The sequence below is a fragment of the Vipera ursinii genome, assembly GCF_947247035.1.
Source record: "Vipera ursinii genome assembly, chromosome: 2".
Classification (NCBI taxonomy): Eukaryota; Metazoa; Chordata; class Lepidosauria; order Squamata; family Viperidae; genus Vipera; species Vipera ursinii.
Genome location: NC_139513.1, coordinates 99064983 through 99092705, shown reverse-complemented (window position 1 = coordinate 99092705; position 27723 = coordinate 99064983). Strand labels below are relative to the sequence as shown.

At 35.9% G+C, this 27723-nt stretch overlaps 1 protein-coding gene across 1 annotated transcript; it reads left to right on the top strand.

Moving 5' to 3' along the window:
• Nucleotides 1-13623: 13623 nt before the first annotated feature.
• On the top strand, nt 13624-26324 carry LOC310634843 (interleukin-12 subunit beta-like; the record flags this gene model as incomplete). Its single annotated transcript, XM_083353380.1, has 7 exons — nt 13624-13705; nt 15604-15888; nt 18950-19076; nt 20308-20501; nt 21943-22082; nt 23308-23459; nt 26207-26324. The coding sequence occupies 7 exons, from the start codon at nt 13624-13626 to the stop codon at nt 26322-26324; spliced, it is 1098 nt and encodes a 365-aa protein (XP_083209506.1).
• Nucleotides 26325-27723: the final 1399 nt, after the last annotated feature.

The window sequence follows — 27723 nt, the reverse complement described above, 5'->3', positions numbered from 1 at the left end:
GCCCCCAACAATCTGGCTTCTCATTTTACTGACCTTGGAAGGATGAAGGCTGAGTCAATATTCTCCTGAGAGAGTCCCACTAGCAAGTGCTCGCTAATAAACACCACATTAAACCTTGATTGTTTGCCTTGAGTCATGCATGCATTAGCTGCTGTATCATAACTTGATATAACTATATCAATTTATACATTCTTGCAATCACATTTGTCACTTTTGCATAAAATTATTTCAAATTCATTCCTATTCTCTCCTATACCTTCCCTTTTCTTTTCTCAAACTGTGTCCTTATTTGTGTATAGGCCAACCAAATCAAATTTCTACCTTCTGTACTTAACTACATTCTAATACAGGTTTGCCAGCTATAACCTCATCAGGTGCTCATAATTTAAACATTTTTCTTGAGTTGTGGTATATAATGGTCTTGGGGATAGCCTTGCTTTATATTTATTCCAGATATTTAAAAACAGATAATCCCTAATTTACAATCACAGTTGAGCCTGGAATTTTGGTTGTAAATCATTGTAGTCACAAGGTGACCCACCATGTGACCAGACTCAATATTACAGTCATTTATACAGTAGCTATAGTAGGTTAAGTAGATCATCGTGGGCATGAAGTGAATCATATGTAATTTCAAATCCAGCTTTTCAATGGGAGCTCATTCCCAGGAAATGGCAAAAAATAAGCAGCACAATACAATTACACGGGATGCTGCAACTGGTTATAAACATGACCGGGTTGCCAAGTGCTTAAAATGGGATCACATGACCAAGAGGTGTTGCAACAGCTATAACTTTGAGGAAGGGTCATAAGTAAAATTTTTCAAGTCTGTTGCAACTTTGAACAGTCATTAAGCAACTGGTCGTATCTGCAGGGCGTATCTGGCATGGGAATTTCTAAACTCAACATTTAATTAAACCTTGTCATACCAGAGATACACATGTAAACCATGTATGAGTATGTCCACCTTCAGATTTAAAAATGTTTTATTCCTCAACAATATCCACTTCTTTTACCATACCAGACAACTTGCCACAAAATATACATAATTTGAAATTCTCTATTGCCAAAACTCCTCTTTTTTTTGTATCTGTAACACTACCATTTTAACTCATGGTTTTCTGCCTTGTCATATGAATTTATTGAAATCTTTTCGTCATTGTACCACATCATTTTTTCAATACAGGTATTGTCTGAAACAAGAAAAGCATTATAAGTAATAATTTATTTTAATTGCTGCTATCCTCCCCAATTAAGTTTTTACCATCTCTCTAAATCTTTTTTTATATACCTTGAAAACTTTTCATAATTGGGTAGGGGTGACATGATAGCAGTGTTCCAACATCTCTGGGATTGCCACAAAGAGACAGGATCCTAGGTATCAATCTTAAAATGTAAGATGTTCTAAGTAGCGGAGTTTTTTGTATTATTGCTGGAGTTATTGCAAGAAGCTGCAGTTTCTTGATGTATTTTGCAAAGTTTTTGGGCATAGTTCCCAGTGCCCCAGTGACAATGGGTATCACTGTTACACCTTTCATCCATAATTGTGCAGTTTTGATGGCCAGGTCACGATATTTTGTAATTTTTTCCCAGTTCTTTTTCTTTGACTCTGACATCTCCTGGTACAGCGATATCAATCAGCTACAGTATATGCTTCAGTTCTCTACAAATGCAATATCTGGTGTGTTGTGTTCCAAATGGCAATCTGTCTATATTCAAAAGTCCCACAAGATCTTCACCTCCTCATTCTCTACAGCTTTTTCCACCCTATGTTCCCACGACTTTTCGGACACAGGCAAGTTGTATTTTTTACACAATGCCCAGTGGATTAATTTAGCAACTTGGTCATGTTTAGCTTTGTAATCAGTTTCCACGATTTTGCTGCATTCACATATGTGAAACAGTTTCAAATTTGTCATTGCAAAGTCAGCAATTTGGATTGTCAGTGTATTTTTGTATTATTATTATTATTATTATTATTATTATTATTATTATTATTATTATTATTATTATTCCCAGATATTTAACTACCTTAAGTTCCAGTTTCTATTTATCCTGTCACATTTTTACTTAATAAGGCCCCTGACCTTCGCTCCTTCCGGCGCGATCTAAAAACGCATTTATTTGAGCAATCTGACCTGGTCTGATGGGTTAGGGTTGGGGTTTTAAACATGTTCTTAATTATCGTTTTAAATTTTAAATTTGGGCATTATATTTAATTGTATTTTAACTTTTATATTCTGTTTTTTATATTTATTGCCCTGTACACCGCCCTGAGTCCTTCGGGAGAAGGGCGGTATAAAAATATAATTAATAAATAAATAAATAAATAAATAAATAATAACTTAGAGGTTGTTTTTCTTTTTTAACTTAAAGCCAGGTATTTTTCTATATTCTATTAACTTATCCATGAAAACACCAACATTTTCATTAGTCTCCATTAATGTATTGTTAAAACCAGATAATAAACTCTTAATTTATAACTTTGTTGTCTAATTCCTTCCCCCTTCTTATTTTCTGGGGGCAACCCGTAGATCATAATCTATAGAAGAACCCTTCTGAACAGAGACTAAAGCAGATAATTACAGTGGTTCAGTTCTTACTTGCATGGCAATCATTGAATGATTATAGTAAGTCATGTGGCAATTAAAATTGTGTTCTGTTAACCCTAATCCTAACCCTTTCCTTCTTCCATTTTATTCCTTGCTGCTGTTTAACATATACAAAGGGTAGGATAAGAATCTTATTAAGACATTCAGATTGCCATCAGTTTGCTAGTGATGTGCAATAATCAGAGTACTGAATGCAATTTCCCCTCTGTCTTCTGAACCCAGGATTTTTTTTTATTGAGATGAAATGGCAGAACAGATATAAAGAAAGAAAATAATAATAATCTGCCTGTACATGGAAAAGATTTTATCTTCAGATCAACACAAGGAGAAAACTGTTTGTATTTTTCCATCCTTAAGTTGGTGTATTATCATCCAGTGACCCTGTCTGAGGTAGCCTCCAACCTATAAAGAGAAAGGAAGATGACTTTGATGGAGATATACAAGATCCAGATGTCAGGATAATGGAGGGGAAAAACATATTTTAAGTTCACACCAGACTCCCCAAGCAGATTTGACACACACTTTCCTAATTCACTGAACTATAAGTAGTAGGAAGAGGCACAACAGAATCAGATGAGATTCTGTTATAGCCATTCTTAATAAAATAGTCCTCTGGAGTTGATTTCATAGTCTGATTACATAGAGGGCCGATCCATTCTACCTGGTGGACTGGAAGAACTAGAAGAACATCATGTCACCATGATGCATTGCACAACATTTTGTTAATATGCCATGTACAACTTTTGCCACTGTGATACATTGCACAATATTTTCTTGACACCATGTATCTGAGTCAAAGTCCACTGGGGTTGCATTTTTCAATGTAACCTTTATCCTGAGGATTCTGATAGTAGAGCATGAATTTGTCTACCTGTGAATTTGAGCCAAGCCCTCTTGGTTATTTTAGGGGTGGAGAGAATGTAAGAAACTTGATCCAGGAAGTTTCAATGTCTCAGTGAAATCAGAGGAATCCTGATGAAGACAGTAGCTCCTTCATAAGATTCTTTCCTTGGGACCATCCATTTTAGACAATTAACATCTGAACTCCAATGTTTCCTTTTTTAAGGTAAGCAATAGCAACAGCACTTAGATTTATATACTGCTTCATAGTGCTTTATGGCCTTCTCTGAGTGGTTTACAGAGTCAGCATGTTGTCCCCAACAACAATCTTGGTCCTCATTTTACCCTCCTCGGAAGGATGGAAGGCTGAGTCACCCTTGAGCCGATCAGGATTGAACTGCTGGCAGTTGGGAGAATTAGCCTGCAATACTGCATTCTAACCACTGCGCTCATCAAGCAGTTGAAAAGGTGGCGAGTCTCAGTTACACACTGCATATGGTACAGGCAGTTCGCATTTTCAGTCAAGATTCAAGCCCAGACAAGGGAGGAAAACAACATTACTTATCTTAGTGGATGCCCTTCATCAGGACTTGGAAAAGGGGGAGTGTGCCCCTTCTTTCTTTAATTTGCATGGCATATTGCTGGACTTTGATAAAACAGTGGCAGATGTATCTGCTGGTTGCCAGAGCTATGAATTCCTGGACCATTTCTTTCATTAGACATTCTTTTTACTTCCTTTTCGTTGACTTATTGCCCTTCATTGCATCCTCTTTTGTGAATCAAAATCATTAAAGGACCTGGGCAACCAGAATTTAGGCAAATTCTGGAAGGCAGGAAGCCCAACCTTTTCATTTTCCCATCTCTTTCTGGACACCTTTTTAGTCCTGGCCCCTTTTCAGGAAGTACTGTATTACCTCATTTAATTTTGCCTCGGGGCAACAATCTTCTATAAAAAAGAGCCTCACTTCTCTCAATTAATAGGTGAAATCTCTCAGAACTCCAAAGAGAAACAGCCAACTCTGAGCTTTCCTCTTCACCTGCCAGTCATTTGCTTATCTCAGAGAGAAATCTCTTCAAAACATCTGAAGCAAGATTCCCTTCAGCAGCCTGGACATAAAGCCAGTGAGTAGAAGAAGCTGGTCAGGGTCTTTCACTAACTTACAACCCCAAAGAGCCTTACAGGAGCTAAACAAAATGTCTATAGCACATTTATAAAGTTTAAAAGTACAGATTTCTGTGTCTGTACAAGCAGTCTTACTGAGTTGGGTTCCACATCCTGGAAAGGTTTACCAGCTTCAGCTGGATCTAGGATCAGGCAAAGTAATATTGATGCTCATTCTTTGACCAGATTTGAGTTACCTGGAGAATTGTTTTCTTCAGAAAACTTGGGAGCACATGGAAATGACCTAGGCACAAAAGAATCAAGAAGCAACTACTGGTAGGACTTCCTGTCTTCTTTTCTGTCCAACTGTTGGAGGAGCCATTTTACACCAGCCTTCAAGATCAGGTCTGTGCAAGCAGTTCAGCACTGAAAAGAAAAGGTGATTAGTTTTCCTTCTGTCTTTACCTTTCCTGTCCATATTTTTCTCCATTCCTCGATTATAGTAAGCCTGTACAAAAGATACTCAACCTTAGCCTATGTTATGCCTATGCCTATCAAACACTATATCTTGTGTATGTTTCCTTCTTTGTTGTATGAGAAAGTCTGAAATATTCTGACCTTTGTTCTGGCAGTGGTATGCTTTTCTTTCTGGGTTTTTCCCCCCTCCTAGAACTGAGCACTTTGTAAAATAAATAACTCTACTTTCCTCCGGTTTTCCTGTCACTCACTGAACAACTTCTTCATCTCTCTCTTATTGAACAATATATTGTGTGAATTCCTCAACTAGATTATTGACATCCTCTTATTTATTTATCTTAGATGCTATTAGCATCAAATATTTTGCGGGCTAGCTTTGAAATACATTATTAAACGTTTATGGTTTGACTGTTGTATACATAACTAATCTCATTGTTTAAAATTGTATTGATTATCAACCACAGTTTCATTTTTGAATGTTGGAAGTGTATACACCTGCTTAGTAAGGTGTATTATTAAAATCTTAGTTTCACATTTGTGTTAGTTTATCAAAATATAAAATACAAAGAGAAATTCAAAAAAGCAACAGAAAACCAGGAGAAGGGAGAGGGAGAAGAAAAAAAATATGGTGTAAAGAGAGAAAAGGAAAGAAAAAAGGCACCAACTTCCAATTCTCTTGAGCACAGTAGAAGGTTATAACAAAATTATAACCTCAACTTTTTACTTTTACACAACAGTCTATACTAGCCATTTCTGTAACAATAAATTTATCTAATTAGCAAAAAACAAAATCTAAGTTTCAATTTTTTTTAATGGCAAGCACAAAATCTGGAAGCAATTTTCAAATGGAAACAAGGTTAAATATATTCTCTTCTTTGGATCAAAGATTCAGTATAACCACCTCTGGTTCTTTTTGCTGTGGAGAATAATATATGCTTCTGTTTACTTGTTAATCTTTATCATAATGCATATTAAGAGAATCTTCTATATTAGTTCAATTTTTTTTACCCCAAAAGAGAGAAAACACTTTTTCTAGTTTGATATTTGACTAACTTTTAAAAATACTCAAATATGATACATAAAGTGGAAAAAAACCATTTCATTTTAAACCCAGAATCCAAACACAAAACTACATTAGAACATTCATTCATATATATGTATGTATATCTATCTATCTATCTATCTATCTATCTATCTATCTATCTATCTATCTATCTATCTATCTATCTATCTATATCTATCTATCATCTATCTATCTAATATAAATCCAATTAACTCCAATTAGCTCATTGGATTCAAATCTGTCCCTCAAGTTTATCCTCATGGAGTAATTTTTTCTTCTCTTATTTTCAAGTTTAATCAATAGTATCTTACAAACTTTATGAATTATTCAGCATTACATAGAAAGGCAGAAGACATGCATTTACAAACTCATTTTATGCTTAAGCTGTATTACTAAAATCATGAAAGAATGATTTTGTGGGTAAACCCCAGTTTATATTAGTGAGGAAGAGTTCTAGTCTGTCCTTTGAGCTTTCAGGTTCAGTCGAGGAAAGCAGTTCCATGACAAAAATGTCTCTTTTCCAGTTCTTCTTCCTACAGTGATAAAGTTGGACTACTATAATATATTTTATCTGGCACTGAGGAAGGAAGAAAAAGCTTGGAACTAGGTTTCCAAAGAAAGTAGACTCTAATGAACATATTAATCTGTTCTGAAATGCTCTGACTGCCAATTGGCTATTAAGCCAAATACACGCTTATACATATCGGACTTAAGAACGTTCTTAATGTAATCACAAACAATAAATTCTCTTCCTGTTCATTTAGAGCAGAATCTTTTTGCTTCCATATTTCTTCAGCCAAATCTATGCTGTTGTGTCCCTTGCTTTTATTCAATATTTTAATTGCTTGATTTTAAAAGGTTGTTCTAACACAGTAGTTTCTAAATCTATTTTGTATCTTGCTTTGGGATGGTGCCCATGAAAAGTGGATACCTGATTTCACACATCAATAATATTTATTTATTATTGACAGGTAACAGGAAATAAAACAGTATTATAGACTGAGATTAAAAAAAAAGTCTGCATGTCAAGAAAATTAGTTTGGAGAATCAATAGGCTCTGACTCATTTTGCCAGTGTTACAGGGAAGGAAGATAAAATGGAATCTTCTATATACTCTAAATTCCCCATAAAAGTTTATGACATCATAATGGGAAACCATCCCCGTAATCTGGATATTTTTCATTTATATGGAAATTTCATAGACAATTTTTAAGAATCTAGCACATTTCATTCTCATATAGAATTCTGATCATTCATTCATTCATTCGAGATGTGTTTGAATATTAGTAGCTCGGGTTGATAGTTGGGCTATTGATTTGATCTCCGAGCTTGGCGATTTGGCTGCAAACATTGCGTCTCCATTCGGGGGGACATATTCAGTGTGCTTTGAATTGTGCTTGTCTGTCAGAGCACTGGCCCTGAAATACCTTTTTGTGTGATTTAAATTGGTGTAGGTGTTATTTGTCTGGATGTTTCTGAGTCATGGTCTGGTTTCGGGCTGTTTGATTGGCTGGTTGCTGTTGCTGGGCCATGGTCTTTGGTGTTTAGCTATCATCTGTATGATGCAAATGTTGTTTGTTCATTTGGTTGCCTCTGAGTCATGGTCTGGTTTTGGGTCAGCTTTTGGGTTGTTTGGTTGGTGGGCTGTTGTTGTCGAGATGTGGTCTTGTTTCTTGTGGGGGGTTGTGATTTTTGCTGTGTGGTGGGTTCCTGTTTGTTTGTTTTAAATGCTCCCTTCAGGATTGGGGTTGAAGTAATTCTTTTGTTCTCAGCAGTTGGTAGATTGGGTCGATGTCAATGTGTTTGTTTATTGACTTATTGTTGGAGAACCAGGCTTCTGGTTCAACAATGAACAATCCTGGATCAAGAACCTATCCAACTCAAAGATGAGGAGCAACAAGTCCAATAAAATAAAAATAAAATAAAATAAATACTAGGCAAGGCTGACTACACACAAAAGCCCAAGCAACTCCTACAGGATACATTCACTTTTAGGTGCGTCAACACGATGAAACTGAGCAATAAGATAGACAAAACTCTAAAGAAAAAAAAAATTCTGGAACTAAATCTAATCACCAATGAGGAATATCGAAGAATGAAAGCAACCGATTCAAACATAGCACAGTTCTATGGACTTCCAAAAGTGCACAAAGAAAAAACCCCACTCAGACCGATTGTCTCACTTCCTGGCACACCCACTTACAATCTTGCGAAAGAAATGTGGAAATGCCTAAAGCAATCGGCAATTCCCAATATTCCATAAATAATGCTACACAATTCCTGAAAAACCCTAACCCTAACCTGAAACCAGACCATGATTCAGAGCCAATCAAATGAACAAACACCATTTGCATCACACAGTCAATACTTAAGCACCAAGGACTATAGCCAGCAACAATAATCAGCCAATCAAAAAGCCCTAAACCAGGCCATGACTCAGAAACATCCAGACAAATAACACCCATACCAATTTACATCACACAAAATGGTATTTAAAGGCCAGTGCTCTGACAGACAAGCACAATTCAAATTGCACTGAAGATGTCCCCCCAAATGGAATGAAACATCTGCAGCCAAATCACCAAGCTCGGAGATCAAATCAATAGCCTCATTCATTCATTCATTCATTCATTGACTGCTAATTCTCTCCCTCTCAAAATGTGTTTGTTTGGAAAGAATGGGTTAAAATTCTGTTATATTCTAAACCAGCCTTTCCCAACCTCTTTACTTTCCAGGAACCCTTAAAATAATTTTCAGGTCTTAGAGAAACCCTAGATAAAATTATTATATCAACAGTTCACAATACATTGGCATAACTAATAAGCTGATCTACAGCACGTAAAAAATGATATAATTAGCCATTTGCTATGAATGAAGCTGTCTCTATCCCCCAGATAGTCAACTAAGGAGTATTTCAGCAATGCATTAGAAGCATTAGATGTTATTATGCACAAATGACAACTCTGAATTTTCCATTTTAAAATATTGTTGTACAGAATAAAGTAGCCTGCCTTATATTATTACTGCAAGGTTAACAAAGCAGTTTGCCCAAGGATATAAACATAGGAGATAACCAAGCTGAGGAAGGAATCAAATGCACCATCAGTCATGAATTCCTTCATGCTCACAAGAGTCCAGCTCACCATGAATTCCTTATTTACTTCCAAATTGCTTTAATTTGATCTGCCTGGATTGCGTGATTTCCCTGGCAATTGACAATAAATTGCCTGTATGTTATTCTATGATCACATTACCTGAGTTGGAAAAATCTAGATCTGGAGGTTGATGTGTTGTTCTTGGAATCAGTTAATATTTATTTATTAAATGTATATGCCACCCATCTCACTATCAAACAACTCTGGTCCATCTGTCCTTATTAAACCTCTTTCTGAGTTCAGAGATCTTTTGGAAGACTTTCCTTGTTTTTCCATTCCACTTGTTTTAATACCTGCTTCTTGACACTTCTAACAATTATCTGAAATTCTTTCTTAAGTTCCTTCCAGAGTTCTTTGACTTTCTTGACTTTGCCTTCTCTTTTTCTCTCTTCTTGGCAATTTCTACAATTTGTTTCAATATCCAATTTGTTGTCTTCTGTTTCTTGATCTCTGGCAATCTCTTTTCACATTCAGCCTTAATTTTTTACAACATCAGAATCATTCTATGGTTTCTCTGGTTCCGATCAATAATGTTAAAGATTTCAAAGAGATTCCTCATGTTCTCCATGAGAATAGCAATGGCACTTAGACTTATATACCACCTCATAATGCCTTACAGCACTCTCTAAGTCAGAGGTGTCAAACTGCCAGCCTGTAGGCTGCCTGTGTTACGCAGAAGTTGCGCCCACTCCAGCTCTGGCAAGAAGAAAAAAGTTGCAATACGTCACGACACATAACATGATGCGGTGAGTTTGACATCCTGCTCTAAGTGGTTTACAGAGGCAGCATATTGCCCTCAACAATCTGGATCCTCATTTTACTGACCTTGGAAGATTGGAAGGCTGAGTCACCCTTGAGCTGGTGAGGATCGAACTCCTGGCATTGAGCTGAATTAGCCTGCAACACTGCATTCTAATCACTGTGCCACCATGGCTTGGAATATGCTCATGTTCATATCATAAAAACTAGGTGATTTTCTTCTTCCACTTTAGCTTTTGAACTTGTAATTCATGATCTGTTCCACAGTCAATCACTGCCCACATTTTTGCTGTTATAACTGAGCTTTATTTCACCAATAAAATTTACTTTTTGTAAACTTCTTATGTCTATATATTTAGGAACTCTTTCAGCTGTATAAATATTAGTAGCAACAATCACTGGTTTAGCAGAAACATATAGGTTGTTTTCCTGCTTCATTTCAGTTTTCTAGGCCTTGTGGTCCAACTTCATCCTTAATATTTCCAATAGCATTCCAGTCTTCAACCATGCACAACAAATCATGTTTACATGTTGTTGTAAATTTTGGTTTGAACCTCTTCATAAAACTCATCAACTTCCTCTTCTTCTGAATCAATAGTTGGAACATAAATTTATATAATCATCATATTAAAGGATTGTCCATGATGGCTCATTGATATTGTTCAGTCATTGATGTCCTTGTAGCCAAGCACTATTCTTGCTATAACCTTCTTCACTATGTAAGTAATACTCTTCTCTCTTTGCTTTCATGTAAACAGTGAGTCTTCTGACTGCAGGTGTCCAATTCCATTCCATTTCAATTTCTTTTGCCAACTGTGCTAATCTGTACTAGACTCATTTCATCTTTAACAGTACTGAGATTTCCCGTGTTCATGCTTCTTACATTTCATGTTGCCACTGTGATTCTGTTTTTGTCATGATTCCTGCAACTAGATGTCCCGAAGACTTCATATTCTGCAAGATGCTCACCTCTTCTTCAGTTACATATTCAGTCCCATCTGACCTGAGCTGCTTACCATCCAGCATATTATCCTAAATACCATCTATTTTAACTGATACAGGTAGTCCTTGACTTATAACGGTTCATTTAATGACCATTCAAAGTTAAAGAGGCAATAAAAAACAATTTATGACCGTTTTTCACAGTTACAACCTTTGCAGCATCCCCATGATTAAAATTCAGATGCTTGGCAACTGGTTCATACTTATGACTGTTGCAGCATCCTGGGGTCACATGATCACTTTTTGCAACCTTCTGACAAGCAAAGTCAATGGGGAAGCCAGATTCACTTACCAAATAGGTTATTTAACTTATCAACTGCAGTGATTTATTTAACAGCTGTGGCAAGAAATGTCATAAAATAGGGCAAAACTCACTGAACAAATTCTCAAGAACATAAATGTTGGGCTCAATTGAGCTTCTAGGTCGACGACTACCTGTACTTTAAAATGTATTTGCATTTTAGAGTGTGATGCCTGTATTGAAGCTATGTTTTCTCCTGCTTTTAATGCAGGTGAAAACAGGACTTTGAAATCCGTCTCACAGTAACAGATTCAGTTATTTCCATTTCTCTAATTAAGAATATATTCTGGATTTCCAGTGAGGTCACAACAAATTGTGTGGACAAAAATTAGGTAGGAAAGGAAATTCCTGTTGCATAGTATAAATGTCAGGCAAATAATCTTATTTCCTCTCTGAGAATTATTAGGGACTCCCAATTTTTGCATAGCGGTTTCTTTTGTATTTAAATTTTTTATTGCTTGCAAAAAAGGGAACTTATTCTATATGTTGTAATTCTGTGGCCCTGTGGTTTAAGCCAAGTATTTTTTTTTTGTTTCAGAATTTAAGCATATACATATATAAGGCAAGTAGTGTTTAGCAGACAGATAGAACTTAATCGGTGAGACTACACTACCATTGGCTATAGCTAACATAGCTGAAAAGGTAAGAATGTATTTATTTTTCTTCCAGTTTTAGCCCTACCAGGATATGAACACTGACCAGCTATTTATTTATCAATATATTTGTCACTTCTTGTGAGATGGGCAGCCAAATAAATTAGATAGACAGGTGATAGATAGATAGATAGATAGATAGATAGATAGATAGATAGATAGATAGATAGATAGACAGACAGACAGACAGACAGACAGACAGACAGACAACAATAGATGGCAAACTATAGAATTCTAGATCGCTTTACTATTCAAAATATTTGTAAATTATTTGATGAGATGTTAGAAAATATGATTATGCAAACTGTAGATGATGTAATAATAATAACAACAGCAAACATCTAAGGAGACATTATCAGAAAGATTTGAAAACTGGAGCAATGGGCAGAAACAAGCGAAATAAATTTCAAAAGGAACAAATCTTTCTTTGGATGGAAATAATTCAAAGTCATGAGTATGGGATGAGAGACAAATCTATGCAGCAGTATATGTGAAAAAGATCTGGGATCTTGGTAGATCATAGATGGTATAGTTCTTTGAGGAAAATGTATCCACTAGACCAACTAAATTGTTAAGGATCTTAGAAGAAAATAATTAGAAATGTTGTGTATGATTAGCTTGGTGAAGACTGGAGTCTAGGGAGGTGTCTTTAAGTTCTCAGGAAAAAAATGTGAAAGACCTTTTCAAAGACAGGACAATGAACAATGGGTTTATCTTACAAGGATGCAGTTTTCTTTTGAACTTCAGGGAAACAGTCTGAACAAAGTAGAGATTCTTCCTTAGAATGGTGAAGATATTTAATAGGGAATGGTGGATTATCTTTGATTCTTTTACTTCTATGATGTGTATTTCTATTTATTTTTGGGGCAAATATTATAATTATTCTAATATGCCCTTTTAAAAAATAAATAAATTCAGGTACAATAACAATACAAAGAAACTAGCTAAGATATATCAATTATACAAAATTATAAATGATATGAAAGAAAGATTAATTTCAATCCCTGAATATTTTAAATTAGGGAAGTCATGTTAGATTTACTGAAAAATAAAGCAATAAATGTAGATTATTTTTGCCCCATCTAATCTTCCTAGTGTGGGACTAACAATTTTTCTTTTGGTATTGAATTTACCACAAACTCAATAATTTTCATTTCTTAACACTAAACCCTTTCTGTTTGCAGTATCAAAACCATTGCATTTTTCTGACCATTCAAACATCAGAGGAAAAGTATGCTTATGGTATCTGAGTACCCTGATGCTCCATTTTATTTTTAGTCTAACTTGCTTGATGCAACTCTAAATTATATAGTTTCCATGGCATAGTTTAACCCTTGTTGTTAGCAACTTACATCTTCTATAGGCTGGGTGTATCAGCCATGAAAATGGTAGTAGGACTTAAGGCTCTGCTTGCTTCTTGCCATGATTGTAAATGGGATTACTTTATTAAAGATTACTACTCGTATCAAGAATATACTTTGCAGGTAAGATCTTAATTCATAAGAAACACATGAAGATAATTCACAATATAAGTAAATCCATGAAACTTCTGTACCCTTCATTTATAAATATGGAAGCCTCTTTAATAATGATAGGTGCAATCATATATAGAGTTGACTTTTCTAGTTTTTACTTTTATTTATTTATTTTTCCTTACAGATGACATTTGTTGTATTTATCCTGATGTTTACACTGACTTTGGTTGCTCACAGAGAAGCAACACAAGAAATAAGACCAAATGGTATGTCACTGAGTTTTTGAACGAAATTTTGTAGTAAATTGCAAAGTATTAATTACTTGATATAGAATCCATTTTTTGTCCAGGAATTTAAAATGACATACACCGTACACTTCCTCCAATTTTTCTCCACAACAATTCAGATAATTTGGTATGAAAATGGCCTGAAGTCACTAGTAAGCATCCATTACTATAGAACAGACTTTAATAAGGGTCTTCTTCACCAAAACCATAACTACAACTTCACATTAACACTGTGTATAGTTAGGCTGCACTGGCCCTAGAGCACTTCAAGCACAATTCCAAAGATTTATTTTTAATAAATCTTTACCGTGTAACATTTTATAAACCTTAAAATCCTTAGCAAAACAAATTGATACAGTGCATCAGAGGGAGTATTTCACTGGCCGATCATTCCAAATGGTGACATTGCTTACATCAATATGCCTCTTTATGTATTTTACGTATTTATAACATTTACATAGCTATCCATCTTATATATATAAAACCATCAACAATGGCACAACCACATTTCCCATCTACCCTGACCTTGCTCTATCCCAGTCCTGTTCTAGTGGAAGAGCCAGATCTTGAGAACGGCAAGTTCAATTTGAAACTGGGGGAAAAGTCAAAATTATCATTGTGTAACAATTGATTTAAAGTCATAATAGCAATAGCTATAGTACTGAGACTTATATACCACTCCTTGGGCTTTCGCAGACCTTTCTAAGTGGTTTACAGAATCAGCCTATTGCCCCCAACAATCTGGGTCCTCATTTTACTGACCTTGGATGGATGGAAGGCTGATTCAACCTTGAGCCAGTGAGACTCAAAACTGCCGAACTGCTGGCAGCCAGGAGTCAGCAGAAGTAGATGCAGCACTGCATTGTAACCACTGCGCCGCCTTGGCTTTTAATAATGCTTACTTCTGCTCAAACTTTTCAGTAAAACAGTTTACTTCCTATGTTAGAGAAGTCAATAATTAATTAAGGATTCAGGAGTTTCAGTATTCAAACCCAAACTAAGTCTGTGCCAGTAACGTATTTTACAATGAATAACTACAAGCATCACTTGTAGGCATATTGCCAGTGTTGAATAGAACATTCTGTTCCACAAAGTTTCAAGACAGAAATGAAACTGTACTAAATGATCAGGAATATGGTGTCTATGCTGTCAGTTATTTGTAACTCTATACCAAAAGCAAAAAATGTTATGACATAACAGATGTGCATGGAAATTAAATATTTATTTACATATTTAAGAAAATGTATATGGCCACTCAATTCACTTTCAGTGACTCTGGGCAACTTATAAAGATAAAAACCTAATATTAAAAAACCCCCAATAACCTCCCAATTCCCTAATGATAACAATCAATCAATCAACTCATGTGATGGCTTCCATCCCACTCCAAACCCCTCAGGCCTGTTGGCAAAACCAGGTCTTCAGGGTCTTATGAAAGAGTGTCAAATTTGGTGCCAATCTTACTTCTGTGGGGATGTTCTATAGAGAAGAAGCCACCACAAAAAAGGTCCTTCTAGGTCCTGTTGGACGTACCTCCTTCTGCTAGATGTATCTCCAATATAGGGGATATTAAATATTAATCTGTGTATCTATGCCAAGTTTTCTTGCTGGCCAGAGATAGAAACAGACCCTTACCCAAACTCCACAACTTCTCTTGCATGAATTCACTATGACAGCTGCTTAAAGATGAGCATTGTTTTGATTTGAATGTGGTATTTTTGTTTACTCTTTTCCAAAATCTTTACTTTTTAAACTGCTGTAATGTAAGAATATGTTAGCCTTTTCAAGCCATATGCACTGGGCTCTAGATGAACCAGCTGGTTGACCATTTCCTGTTCTTTTAGCATTTTACAACTTAATGATTTTGCAATGTTCAGAGCACTTTGTAGAATCCTGGTGGTCTTCAGATAATTCAGCCCTTGCTAAAGAATTGATACTCAACTGCGAGACATCTGGAAGTCAGCATGGATCAGTTTATTGGAAGAGAGACCTGAAATGGGTAGGAAATGGCAGGACTTTGACAATAAGAGTCAAAGAGACTCCAGATGCTGGCAATTATACCTGTTGGAGTAACACCACACACGAGCTTCTCAGTTCCGATGCTGTTTATATTACAAAGAAGAATGAAAAAGGAGAAATAGATGAACCAATTCTCAAGAAAGGTAAGCCTCTGAGCAGTGTAGATACTGTGTACAGTTTGGGCTTTTCAAAATATTTTATTGAAGAATTTTAAGAAGATAAAAGTAATGTAAATATTATTCTCTTTTAAATTATAGCATAATATACATTTCAGTCCACTCAACCACGTGTTTTCCTACTATTCAAGCAATATGTTATATTCAAAATTCTTAGCCATTTTACCATGCACTTTTTTCACTTGTTCATCTTTCATTTTAAATTTCAGCAAGATTTGGGGCAATTACTTCTATGTTGTTTTTTACATAATTCAGTTTCAAATTCTGTCTTTCAGTGCTTGATTTTAAATGCCTTTTTATTTATCTTCAATCTTTCTCTTAGTTGTGCATAAAAAATGTAGTAAAAACTAAATCCCCATACAACCAATTGTTCTCTTGAATTCATCTTATATTCTCCACATTCTTAGTTCAAACAACTTTCGTTAGGTTAACCATTTCTCTTTAGCTTCTGTTTCTTTCCTATAAGATCTTTCTGTGCTGAGACCCATAAAGATATTTTTGAGCACTTAATACTATGAAGTGCTTCTAGCAGTTCTTTCTCAGTTTAGAGACCCTGTAGGTGAAAGTTAGTCCAGCAGTTCCAACTCTTTCAGGGACCTGAAGTGATTTAGCAGAAAATCACAAAATGTTATCCAGAAATGCCCTAAAAGTATCCAGGAATTTTTCAGATTCCATCAAACAATCAGATAGATTTCCTAGTACTTCTACAGAGTTGAATAAATTGAGAGAGCTAAATTTCAAAATGAAGGCATCCAATGATTACAGGTGAACCAGATTGCCAGGGGTGTCAAACTGCTGGCCCATGAGCTGGATGTGTCATGGCGAAACCGCACCCACCCCATTGCCGGCAATGGGGGAAAAAAACTTGTGATATGTCGCAACACGTCACGTGACATTGTGAGTTTGACACCCCTGCTCTAACCCACTTACTTGACTAAGGGTACTACCATACTGCATTCTTAAAATGCTCCTGCCCCATTCTCATGCTGACTGATCTAAGCCACCTCAAGAAAATTCTGTACAGATCAGGATGCTGGACAATTCCACAGCTGTTACGCCATACCTTTTTCTCTAACTAGACATGCTCCCATTCATATTACATTTTGAAAAATGCAATACAACGTTAACAAAGTTAAAGCATCAGTATGCAGGTACAGCAATCAGGTTTAAAGTAAATGTTCCTTTCTTCTGTTTTTCCTGCTGGGCTCCAAAATCAATGTTGCGGTTGTTATTACCAATGATGTTCCACTAATAACATTTGTCAGATGTGCAAAAAAAAATCAGTTGTGCAAAACCTGAGAATTATTTCTTTAGGATATTTTTCTTTCCCAGAATCAACTACTTTAATGCTTTTTTCTTTTTTCTTTCTTCACCCCCCACCCCCACATTCATTGATATATCATTTGATCAGTTTTGCTACTATTTATAAGGCATACGGGTATCACTCTGACTCCTAAATAGTCCAGCATGGTAAAAAAAAAGAAAAGAAAGAAACATTCTAGCATTTGAACAATGCGTTGGTCAACATTAAAAAAAAAAGTGGCAGTATAAAGAAAGGAGAAGTAGCAGATGATATTGTCTTTTCTTGCCCCATAGATCTGATCCATGACCCATACTCACAATAACCTGGTATGTGGATATTCCCCAAATTAAGATGTTCAGGGACAGCTATATGGACTTGATAGCTGTTATCAAGCTGTGACAAAGTTAGCAAACAGCTTCAGCATAAGAATTGAGGTCCCCAAAACTATATATTTAATCCAACAGTGTTAGCTAAGGAAGCAGATGCTCTGTATACCTTGTAGAACCCCGAGGTAAAGGTAAAGGTTTCCCCGCACATGCGTGATAGTCATTTCCGACTCTAGGGGCCGGTGCTCATCTACGTTTCAAAGCCGAAGAGCCAGTGCTTGTCCGAGGACGTCTCTGTGGTCATGTGGCCGGCATGACTAGACGCCAAAGGCGCACGGAACACTGTTACCTTCCCACCGGAGTGGTCCCTATTTTTCTACTTGCCTTTTTATGTGCTTTCGAACTGCTAGGTTGGCAGAAGCTGGGATGAGTAACAGGCGCTCACTCTGTTATGCGGCACTTGGGATTCGACCCACCAAACTGCCGACCTTCTGATCGACAGGCTCAGCGTCCTAACCCACTGAGCCACCGCGTCCCTGTAGAACCCCAAAGCTATCCATTAATAAGCCGTTACTTACAGATCATTTTCACTAGGATTTGGTAGCACAAGAATCCTAAATGCGGGGTGCAGATCCAGAATTGGATGCTATGATATCATGGGCAGAACTTCAGAGACAGAAAGCCCTGTCCTAAAATGCCCATGCCCTTTTGTCAATCTTCCTACCTCTCTCTCTCTCTCTCTCTCTCTCTCAAAAAATCACTTCTTCCTTTCTGGAAAGAGAGAAGCAGTTTTTCTTCTCTGGAGGAAGAGAATGGAGAGGATTAACTCCCCCACTGCTTCCTTCACATGAACAAACACAACCTATTTCTCAATACACAAATAGCAAGTTTGTTTTACATTTCTTTATTTATTTGTGGAAAGGGAATAGCGTTAAGGATTGGGAATGGGAAGGATTTTTCCTAACTAAGAATGTATTTTGGAATATTGTTTGGACTGGTAATGATATTTCTATTGTAAATAAAGAAAAAAAATATCACCAACAAGAGTAAGGTGTGGCCACGCTTCTTCCTGCCTTTGCAGAGACAGTGGGGAAAAGTGTATAAATTTAATAAATAAATAAATAAACAAAACAGAATTCAGATGATTGGAAAGAGAGAATAGCATGAATATTCAGAAACAAACTTGAGAATTCTTTGTGTGTGTGTGTGTGTATCAGAATTATTGTGTACATTGTACCATAATATAATTTACTTATTTATATTCGCAAAATAAGTTCCTACATTTTTTATGCTTTCAGTGGCCTGAAAATGCCTTGCATTAAATCATAAATTACAAATAGTTACTAGCATGCTCTGAAACATATTGTGTTTTAAGGCCATTTTATTTTTTCCCCTCTAGATCCAGAGAAAAAGGCCTATTTCTACTGTGAAGCAAATAATTATTCAGGGAATTTCACATGCTTTTGGAAAGTACAGAGTCAAAATTCAAACCTGAAATTTCGGGTTGAATATGAAAATCAAATGAAGTAAGTCATTTAATTTATTATTACATTGTATTATATATTATATTATATCATATAATCATTAAAAGGTAAAGGTAAAGGTTCCCCCGCACATGCGTGCTAGTCATTTCCGACTCTAGGGGCCGGTGCTCATCTCCGTTTCAAAGCCAAAGAGCCAGCGCTTGTCCGAGGACGTCTCCGTGGTCATGTGGCCAGCATGACTGGACACCAAAGGCGCACGGAACGCTGTTACCTTCCTACCGTAGTGGTCCCTATTTTTCTACTTGCATTTTTACGTGCTTTCAAACTGCTAGGTGGGCAGAAGCTGGGACGAGTAACAGGCGCTCACTCTGTTACGCGACACTCGGGATTCGACCCGCCAAACTGCCGACCTTCTGATCGACAAGCTCAGTGTCCTAACCCACTGCAGGTTAAAAGGAAGGTCAAGAATCAGGCACGGATATATGAATTATATGCATCTTGCAAATACCCTGAACAGAGAGTTGTTTGTGAAGGAGGGACAAGTTATGAAGCCTGAACAGTGACATAAACTCTGCCTCTTAAGTATTTTCATGTGATGCTGCAGTGCAACAACTTTGCAGCATGTCGATGTCATAGTATGATTTTCAGCTTTTTGAAACTTCATTAAAATTAGGAATGGTTGCTTATGTCAGGGGTCTTCAAACTTGGCCCTTTTATGACTTGTCACTTCAACTCCCAGAATTCCTCAGCCAGGCACGCTGCCTGAGGAATTCTGGGAGCTGAAGTCCACAAGTCATAAAAGCGCCAAGTTCGAAGGTCCCTGGCTTATGTACGTTAGAATGGTCCTAATTAAGCTCTAATCAAATCAAATTTGTTAATGAAGTAGAATACATAGTAAAGCGTTATATATGAAATGTTCTTTAAGAGATGACTGAGCCAATAATGTGATAGCTCATAGCACTGGGCTTGTCATATTGTCTAAGCTAGGGCAAGGTGAATGTTCATGATTATTACAAGGCAGAGTCTTTATCTACTGGTAAAATTATCTAATCCTTGAAAACCAATTATAAGATAGAGCTATTAAATGCTGTTATCCCAGGAGAGAATTCTGTTTACTAACAATAATACGGGTAATCTTCTAGAACATATTTCCTGACGTCTGTATTTAATTATTCTTATTACTGATGTTTTAAACCTGAGAATTAGTCAGGATTTTTTTAAAAAAAGAATAGGTAGAAATCCTTGCTCAATTGGATCTTGGTTTTAAATGCAGGTCTGGATCAGGAACAGTAATTTGTGACATTAATCCTGAGAAAACAAATACAAAATATTCAGCTTCCTGCAGAAGAGAAAATCCCTGTTCATACACTGAGGAGTATGAACCAATTGTGGTGTTTCTTCATGTTTTCTTGATGGACGTATTTGTCTATGAAAAACATAGTGGAATTTTCTTCATCAAGGACATTTGTAAGTCATATAAAATATTTCATTTTGTCAATTCAACAGGCTGAGAGAACAAAAAAAATACCAATTTCCATGTACAAAAATAATTTCTCCTTTTGGCTGCAATATATAATATGGACAGCAGATGACAACATAAGCTTGTCCATAAATCTTTCTGAGAGGAAATAAAAAAATCAAAACAATCCCCAGGACAAGAATATACAATGCACTTATCCAAATCATGATTGCCTAATAGTAATCTAATTTCAGGGACAATGTTTGTATTTGAAAACCTTCCTGCCCATCAGGCTAACAGTGTTTTTTGTGTGTGTTTTTGTTTTTCCCCCCACATAGTTTAAATCCAAGTCTCTCGCAAATTGTGTTTGTCTTCTATAACTTCATGATCACATTCAGATAGCTTCTTGATAATTGTCTGGAAGTGATTTGCTATTGCCTTTCTTTTCCCTAGCCAAGGGAATTCCAATTAGTCTCCTATTAGGTACTAAACAGGTTTGCCCTGATCTTTTTAAAACATGCCAAGGTGAGCACCCAGACCACCTGGCTAATTTTTCAGAGATCTGACACCATTTACACTTACACTTATGATGATCAAAGAACATAAATTTTTAAGCACAGTAAGTAAGCTGGATGAGCTCCCTCTGAATGTACTGGACTCTAGGTCCCTTAATCTGATCATTAGCCATGCTGGTGCTTCTGGGAATTGTAGTCTAGACTCTAGAACTGTGGTGGCGAACCTATGGCACAGGTGCCAGAGGTGGCACACAGAGTCCTCTCTGTGGGCATGCATGCCGTCGCCCCAGTCCTAGCCCTTCAGCTGGGTTTTATAAAACCTTTTCGCTTTAGACCTCCACCGCCGTATGCGAAAAAAAAGGTTCAATCAATCAATCAATTTCAACTTCTCGGAAAAAAAAATCTTGCAAAATTGGAATTGATTGATTGAACTTTTTAGTCCCACCCAGTCTGCCGTTACCACCGCAGCCATGCCTAACCAAAGGGCCACACCCACCCAATGGGCCACGCCCACCCGGCACACGATGATACATAAATGGATTTTGGGTTGCAGTTTGGGCACTCGGTCTGTAAAAGGTTCACCGTCACTGCTCTAGAACATCTAGAGATGTGTTAATTCTGATATAGGCTACCCAGATTTTCATGCAAAACTATAGGCTTCAAGGAAACTTATATATCAACACAAGAAGAACTTTGACCTATAGAACACAGACCTTTCTTATTCTGGAATATTTACTTTGAGTTGGTTCCTGCTATTTTCTCCCATAACAAAAGAGCCAGTAAGTAATATGCAATTACATCACAGCCTTAAAATAAGTGTGAACCTTCTGAGCTCATTTAGAGCTCAGATAAATGTTAACAATATGTAATAATGTAAAAGTCTATCTAAAATAGATACAGTTACATATAATATTCATTTACTTGTCTCATGCAGTAAAGCCGGATATTTCTCAGTGCCAGGTTACCAGAAATGGCACATTGATTTTGTTACATCCTGCAACCTGGAGCACCCCAGTTTCTTATTTTGGCCTTACTTACCAGATCAAAATGGTTTTCGATAACAAAAGTGAAAAGGTAATTTTTTTAAGCACATGTACTTTCTTTGAAGATATTTCAAGACATACAGTTGCAGAACTATGATAATAATGAGAACAGGAAATAAGATAGTTGATGAACTAGAAGCAGACAACCTGGTGTAGACAAATATGCTGTCCTATAGAAGTTTGGACTGTCCTATAGAAGTTTGGATACAATTCTCTGAAACATTGAAATTTAATCAAATTGGCTGAGGATGAAGTAACTCAAAATCTATGATGAGTATCAAGTTGTCTACCTGTTTTATCTTATATATTTTTGGTGCATTAATAGAACTAGAATACTTTATTGACCTAGTGTTATTAGGCACACAAGGAATATGTATCCAGTGCAAGAGCTTTTAGTGTGCATGCAAAGCAATAAAGTAATCATAATCATAATAATGATACCAATAAGATGGGATAGTAAAGAAAATGAGAAGAATAATAATAACAATACAGCCATACAACATAGGTAAATATATTTAGACATAAGACATTACTGTGAGAATAAGGTGTTCAGCAGAATGATGACACAAGGTAATTGCCTCTGTGTATAGTTGTTTTGCCATACAATGGCCTAGAGCAGCATTCCAAAATGTATTTTCTGGATTAAATCAAGGATCCAGTTTTTTAAGAATGCTGCTTCCTGTTGCTTTCCTGTAAACTATAGATACATCTGGAACACTTGAAAGACAGTGATCTTTATTCATCTGCTCCAGAGCAGAAGACATTGCCTCTGAACATGGAAGGTTGTGAAATGTCAATGATTCCATTTCTATTGCCTGATATTAATCTCATGAATTAGTTTTAGCACTTTTCAGATATTTTAATGGGAATAATGAAAATATGGAAATATCATCTCTAGCAAGCAGATGGGTCTACTGATTAAGGTATTGAGCTAAGATCAAGGAGACCTAGGCTCAAATCCCCAAGTGATCATAGAACCCTCTAGTTGGACCAATCACATTCTCTCAACTTAACCTAATAGATTTGTTATGAAAACAGAACAAGGAGGGATTTATAACTGTCTTTTTTTTTACTCCCAAAACAAGGACAGGACACATATGTGATAAGAACTGAACTGAATTGAATTCAATATCCCCATCCTATCTTGATTTAGGGGAATTGACACATTCTTTCTGGAAACTCAGTGCTTTTTAGATTCGTGTACTTGGTAAATGTATTTACAATTCATTAAATGGAAATTGTAATTTTATTCTCAGATTTGTGAAGTTGATCATTCATCATTACTTCAACATGGAAACATCATGACCATTACCATGAAACAGTGTCGGTTTCCTGGTATCAGGTGCTTAATTCGATCCCGGGATCATTATAACAGCCATTCTGCATGGAGCAATTGGTCAAATTGCAGGTATGATTAAATAGAACCCTACACATTTTCAGGGGTCAGCAGGACTTTTGTATGCACATGTTTAGATCAGTTATTTTTACAGTCACTTTATATTATTTGTAATACCTGAACTTTTCTTTTAGGCAGTAAGAAAATGTGTTGCACACAATAGATTATTCAAGACAAACCTTATTATACAATATTTTATTCCTAATTTTTCCTACTTGCACATATTAACTAACAATTTTAAAAACCCAAAACCCTCCAATCATTATTGATTTCATATGAGAAACAAAAAAGCCACATGATGTTGCTGTATTGTTCATAAAATATGATAAACAAAATCAAGTGTAAGAAATCAGGAGCCAGAGAGGTTCAAATGAATATAGGTTTATTGTATTTTAATATTCTCTAGAAGAATCTGAATTAACAACTGTCAAAGCAAATTGATGAAGAGTCAATGAAATTCAAGGTGGACTAAATTCTTGTGGGAACTAAGAAGACTGATGACGCACTTGACCCCTCCCTCAGCCTCAGCCTGGTCATCTCCTACAATTTTGTTCCCCCAGCATTTCCTAATTGAAGTTTCTCAATGAGAATGTGTTAAGTGAATTTTGCCCCATTGTATGATCTTTCTTGCCACAATTTTTAAGTGAATTGCTCCAGTTGTTCAGTTAGTAAAATGGTTGTTAAATGAATCTGGCTTCCCCATGGACTTTGCTTGTCAGAAAGTCGTAAAAAGTGATGACATGATCTCAGGACACTGCAACCATCATAAATATGAACCAGTGGCCAGGCATCCAAATTTTGACCATGGATATGCTGCAACGGTCGTAAATGTGAAAAACGGTCATAAGTCACTTTTTCCAGTGATGTTGTAACTTTGAACGGTCAGTAAATGAACTGAGGACTACCTATAAGGAAAGTATAGTTACAGGTAGTACTTGTTTAGCAACTGTTTGCAGTTACAACAGAAAGAAAAAGTAACTTTCCTATCAATCTTCACCTTTAAAATCTCAGATCTGTAAAAGCAGAAGTAAGCTGAAGTAAGATCATATGCACAGCCATGATTTCACTTAGCAACCACTTTACTTAATTACCAAATTGCCAGTCCCAATTGTGATCATTAAATGATGATTGTTTAGAGATAATATAAATACAAGTAAAATGTTGAGCCACATTCTCCATGTGGACTTGCTAGAAATAACAACTAGAGATACTGTATGATGCAGAAGATTCAATATTTTAAATTCCGCTTTCCCTCCATTTTATTTCCAGATCAACTAGCCCCAGGGGAATCTTCTGAAGGATCAACCAGACAATTCCATCGATAAGATCAGAAGGAAATTTTTAAAAAAATCCAGGTGTCAGAATCGAAAATAAATACCTGCTGAAGGTTTTGTTCTACTTATTTATAGACTGTTGTAATTGTTATTATATATTTATAAATGAATTTTAAAATGGTTGTTTTTAGAATTCCTATTTCCAAAAAAGGGTGAAATTGGACTGCAGTTCATTCCTTCTATATTCTGAATTGTTTAAATAAATTGAAGTCTTACAAATAGTTAATTTTTAAAAGTAAAAACATGATGGCTAAGAATGTAAAATCTGAGCTGATTACTGTTCTTGTGTTCTTAGATAGTATATTTGGGGGAGATTATGTGTATGTTTAGGTAGACGTCTCCCCTCTATACTTGCAAAAGCTGCAGACAATCTGGCTGGACCTTGATTTACAAGCCTCCATTTATTATACCAACTTTATTTACTTAGAAGCCTTCAAGTATATTGGGACAACAGCTCACAGAAATCCCAGCCAAAAAGATGGAAAAGTTCCAAGCCTATGCAATATGAATTTTGTTAATATTCTATTTAGAGGAATCTGTAGAAGAAATTTTTAAAATAAAAATTAGGTTTTTTATATTGTTTTTATATAATATTATTTAAAATATTTTAAAGTTATCTAAACTGAGTTCATATGTTTTACTCTGTATTTATCTGAATTGGTGGTGGAAATTAAATATGCCTCCCTCATTCTTGGTTTTCCATAAGTTTTTAAAAACTGGATTATTTAGAGGAAATTGGGGAGGATAAATTGATACCATTGGTTTGTTATTGTTATTGATGCTTTATTTTATCTTATTGTATTGTATTATTTAAAAAATAAATATTTTGGATATTTGACTATATCTGATTGTATTTTTACTGCATTTACTGCATTGTAAAATGGTATAGTTAACCATTGAGTATAATTACTACCATCGTTCTGCGTAGTGGGAAGGAAGGAAGGAAGGAAGGAAGGAAGGAAGGAAGGAAGGAAGGAAGGAAGGAAGGAAGGAAGGAAGGGTGTTTATAAAATGAAAAATGCATATATTATAATGTTGGATATAATAGTGGCTCCCTCATAAAAATGAATTATTTCATCTACGGTACAACATTGGGGTAATTAATTTACTGGTATATTGATTTTCAGTTTCATATGCACTGCAGAGATTTATTTGTCATTCTTTGCAGTCCCATGTTCAAATTTAATTGAATACACTATATATCAGGATTGTAAGATATTCTACGTGTTGACATTTCAGCTTATAAATGAAAATTGAAGAGTTGTGTCAATCCTTTTTTTTACAGAACAGCTAAAGAACACCTAGTGTATTGTATTTATAAACCACAAATGTAGCTATAAAACTGTTGCTGTGATGTACAGCAACAGTAGCCTGAAACTAAACATTTTCAACAGCAGTATTGGCAATTGTGTTGTTATTTTGTAGGTATTATGAAAGCTATGAATCACTATATGGGACTTTGGGATCAGAGTCCTCTGTCAGATGCATGGAGCAGACTCCTATAAAAGAGTGTATTTGGGGCTCATTCTATATGCATGGGTAGATTTTTTTAAATCAATATATATCCAGTGGTTTTTGTAACTAAGAAAAAAATCAGCAGAAAGGTAAAGGTTAAACAGAAAAAAAATATCTTTGACAAACAGACTTCCTTCCTACAGCTTGTTCACATGCAGTTTTTTGGATGAAAATTATTAATATGCAATTGATAGGCATGTTCTAAATTACAAGAATCATTATCTCTTACACTAGGATACATTATTTGACTTTATTGTGTTAAATATTCAATATTATACACAGTTTGTAGATGGTGCTATATAGGGCATAGCAAGCCAAAACAACTAGACACAGAGACAGATTTTCTCCCCCCCCCCAGACCATTACTGTGCTGAACACCTAATTCTCAGTGCTGTCTAATGTCTATGTGTATTTACCCAAGTAGCATACCTGTAGCATTATTATTTATTCTCATTATCATACTTCTTACTCCCCACTATTATTATTACTATTGTCATGATGATTATCATTATTCAGTTTCTTTGCATTTATACTGAGAGCTTCTGCACCAGAGACAAATTCCTTGAGTGTCTAATCATACTTGGCCAAATAAATGTGCCAAATAGAGCTATCAGAATCAGAGAGTTTTCTCATGAATAACATTTACTGACAATTTGAATAGCTGAAGTTTTTCCTATCTATGAATTCCAGTATAGTATTTAAACTATGCTCACATAAAAGTCACTTCCGGCAGAACCTGAAATACGAACATCTAGCCTATAAGGAAGGCTTTCTGCCCTTGCTTTGTTTAAGGAGGTTCACAAGGATTGCTTGGGATGGGACATAATTGAAATACTGGTCAATAACTATTGGCTAAATCTGTGAACTATGGTGGGAAGAACTATTTGCACTGAAGATCAGACTAAACTATAAGTGGCAGACTTCTGAGTTGTTTTCCTACATCGTTTTATGTGTTCTGTTGAAGGAAAAGTGGTCAAGAAGAAGCACTTTCTTTCCCCTTTCTAGTATATATCAACTTACATTCGTTATTCACACTACCTTTTCTTCCTATGGAGGAAGATACATAGGTGAATAAATCTGAGTAGAAGATGGAAAAATACACAAAAAAGCACTTAATCATCATAAATATAGGACAGGACTTCACTTCCCAGTGGATGCCACTGTTAGGGCCATAACAGTTGTATATTTTGTCTGTTTGAGGGAGTTTAGGTAGGGAAATATCTCTGAAATCATGACAGGTGGTATAGTAGTTCTTTAACACTACTACACAATCATTTCAGAGATTCTGTATTTCCTTATCCAAACAACGGAATGAAATGATTGTCGGTGGGCAAAAAAAGCAGTAGCAGTAGGAGCAATTTCCGGCCTTCTGCTAGCTTCCCCATTGATGTTCCTTGTGGGAAACTGGCAAAGAGCATCAGAATTCC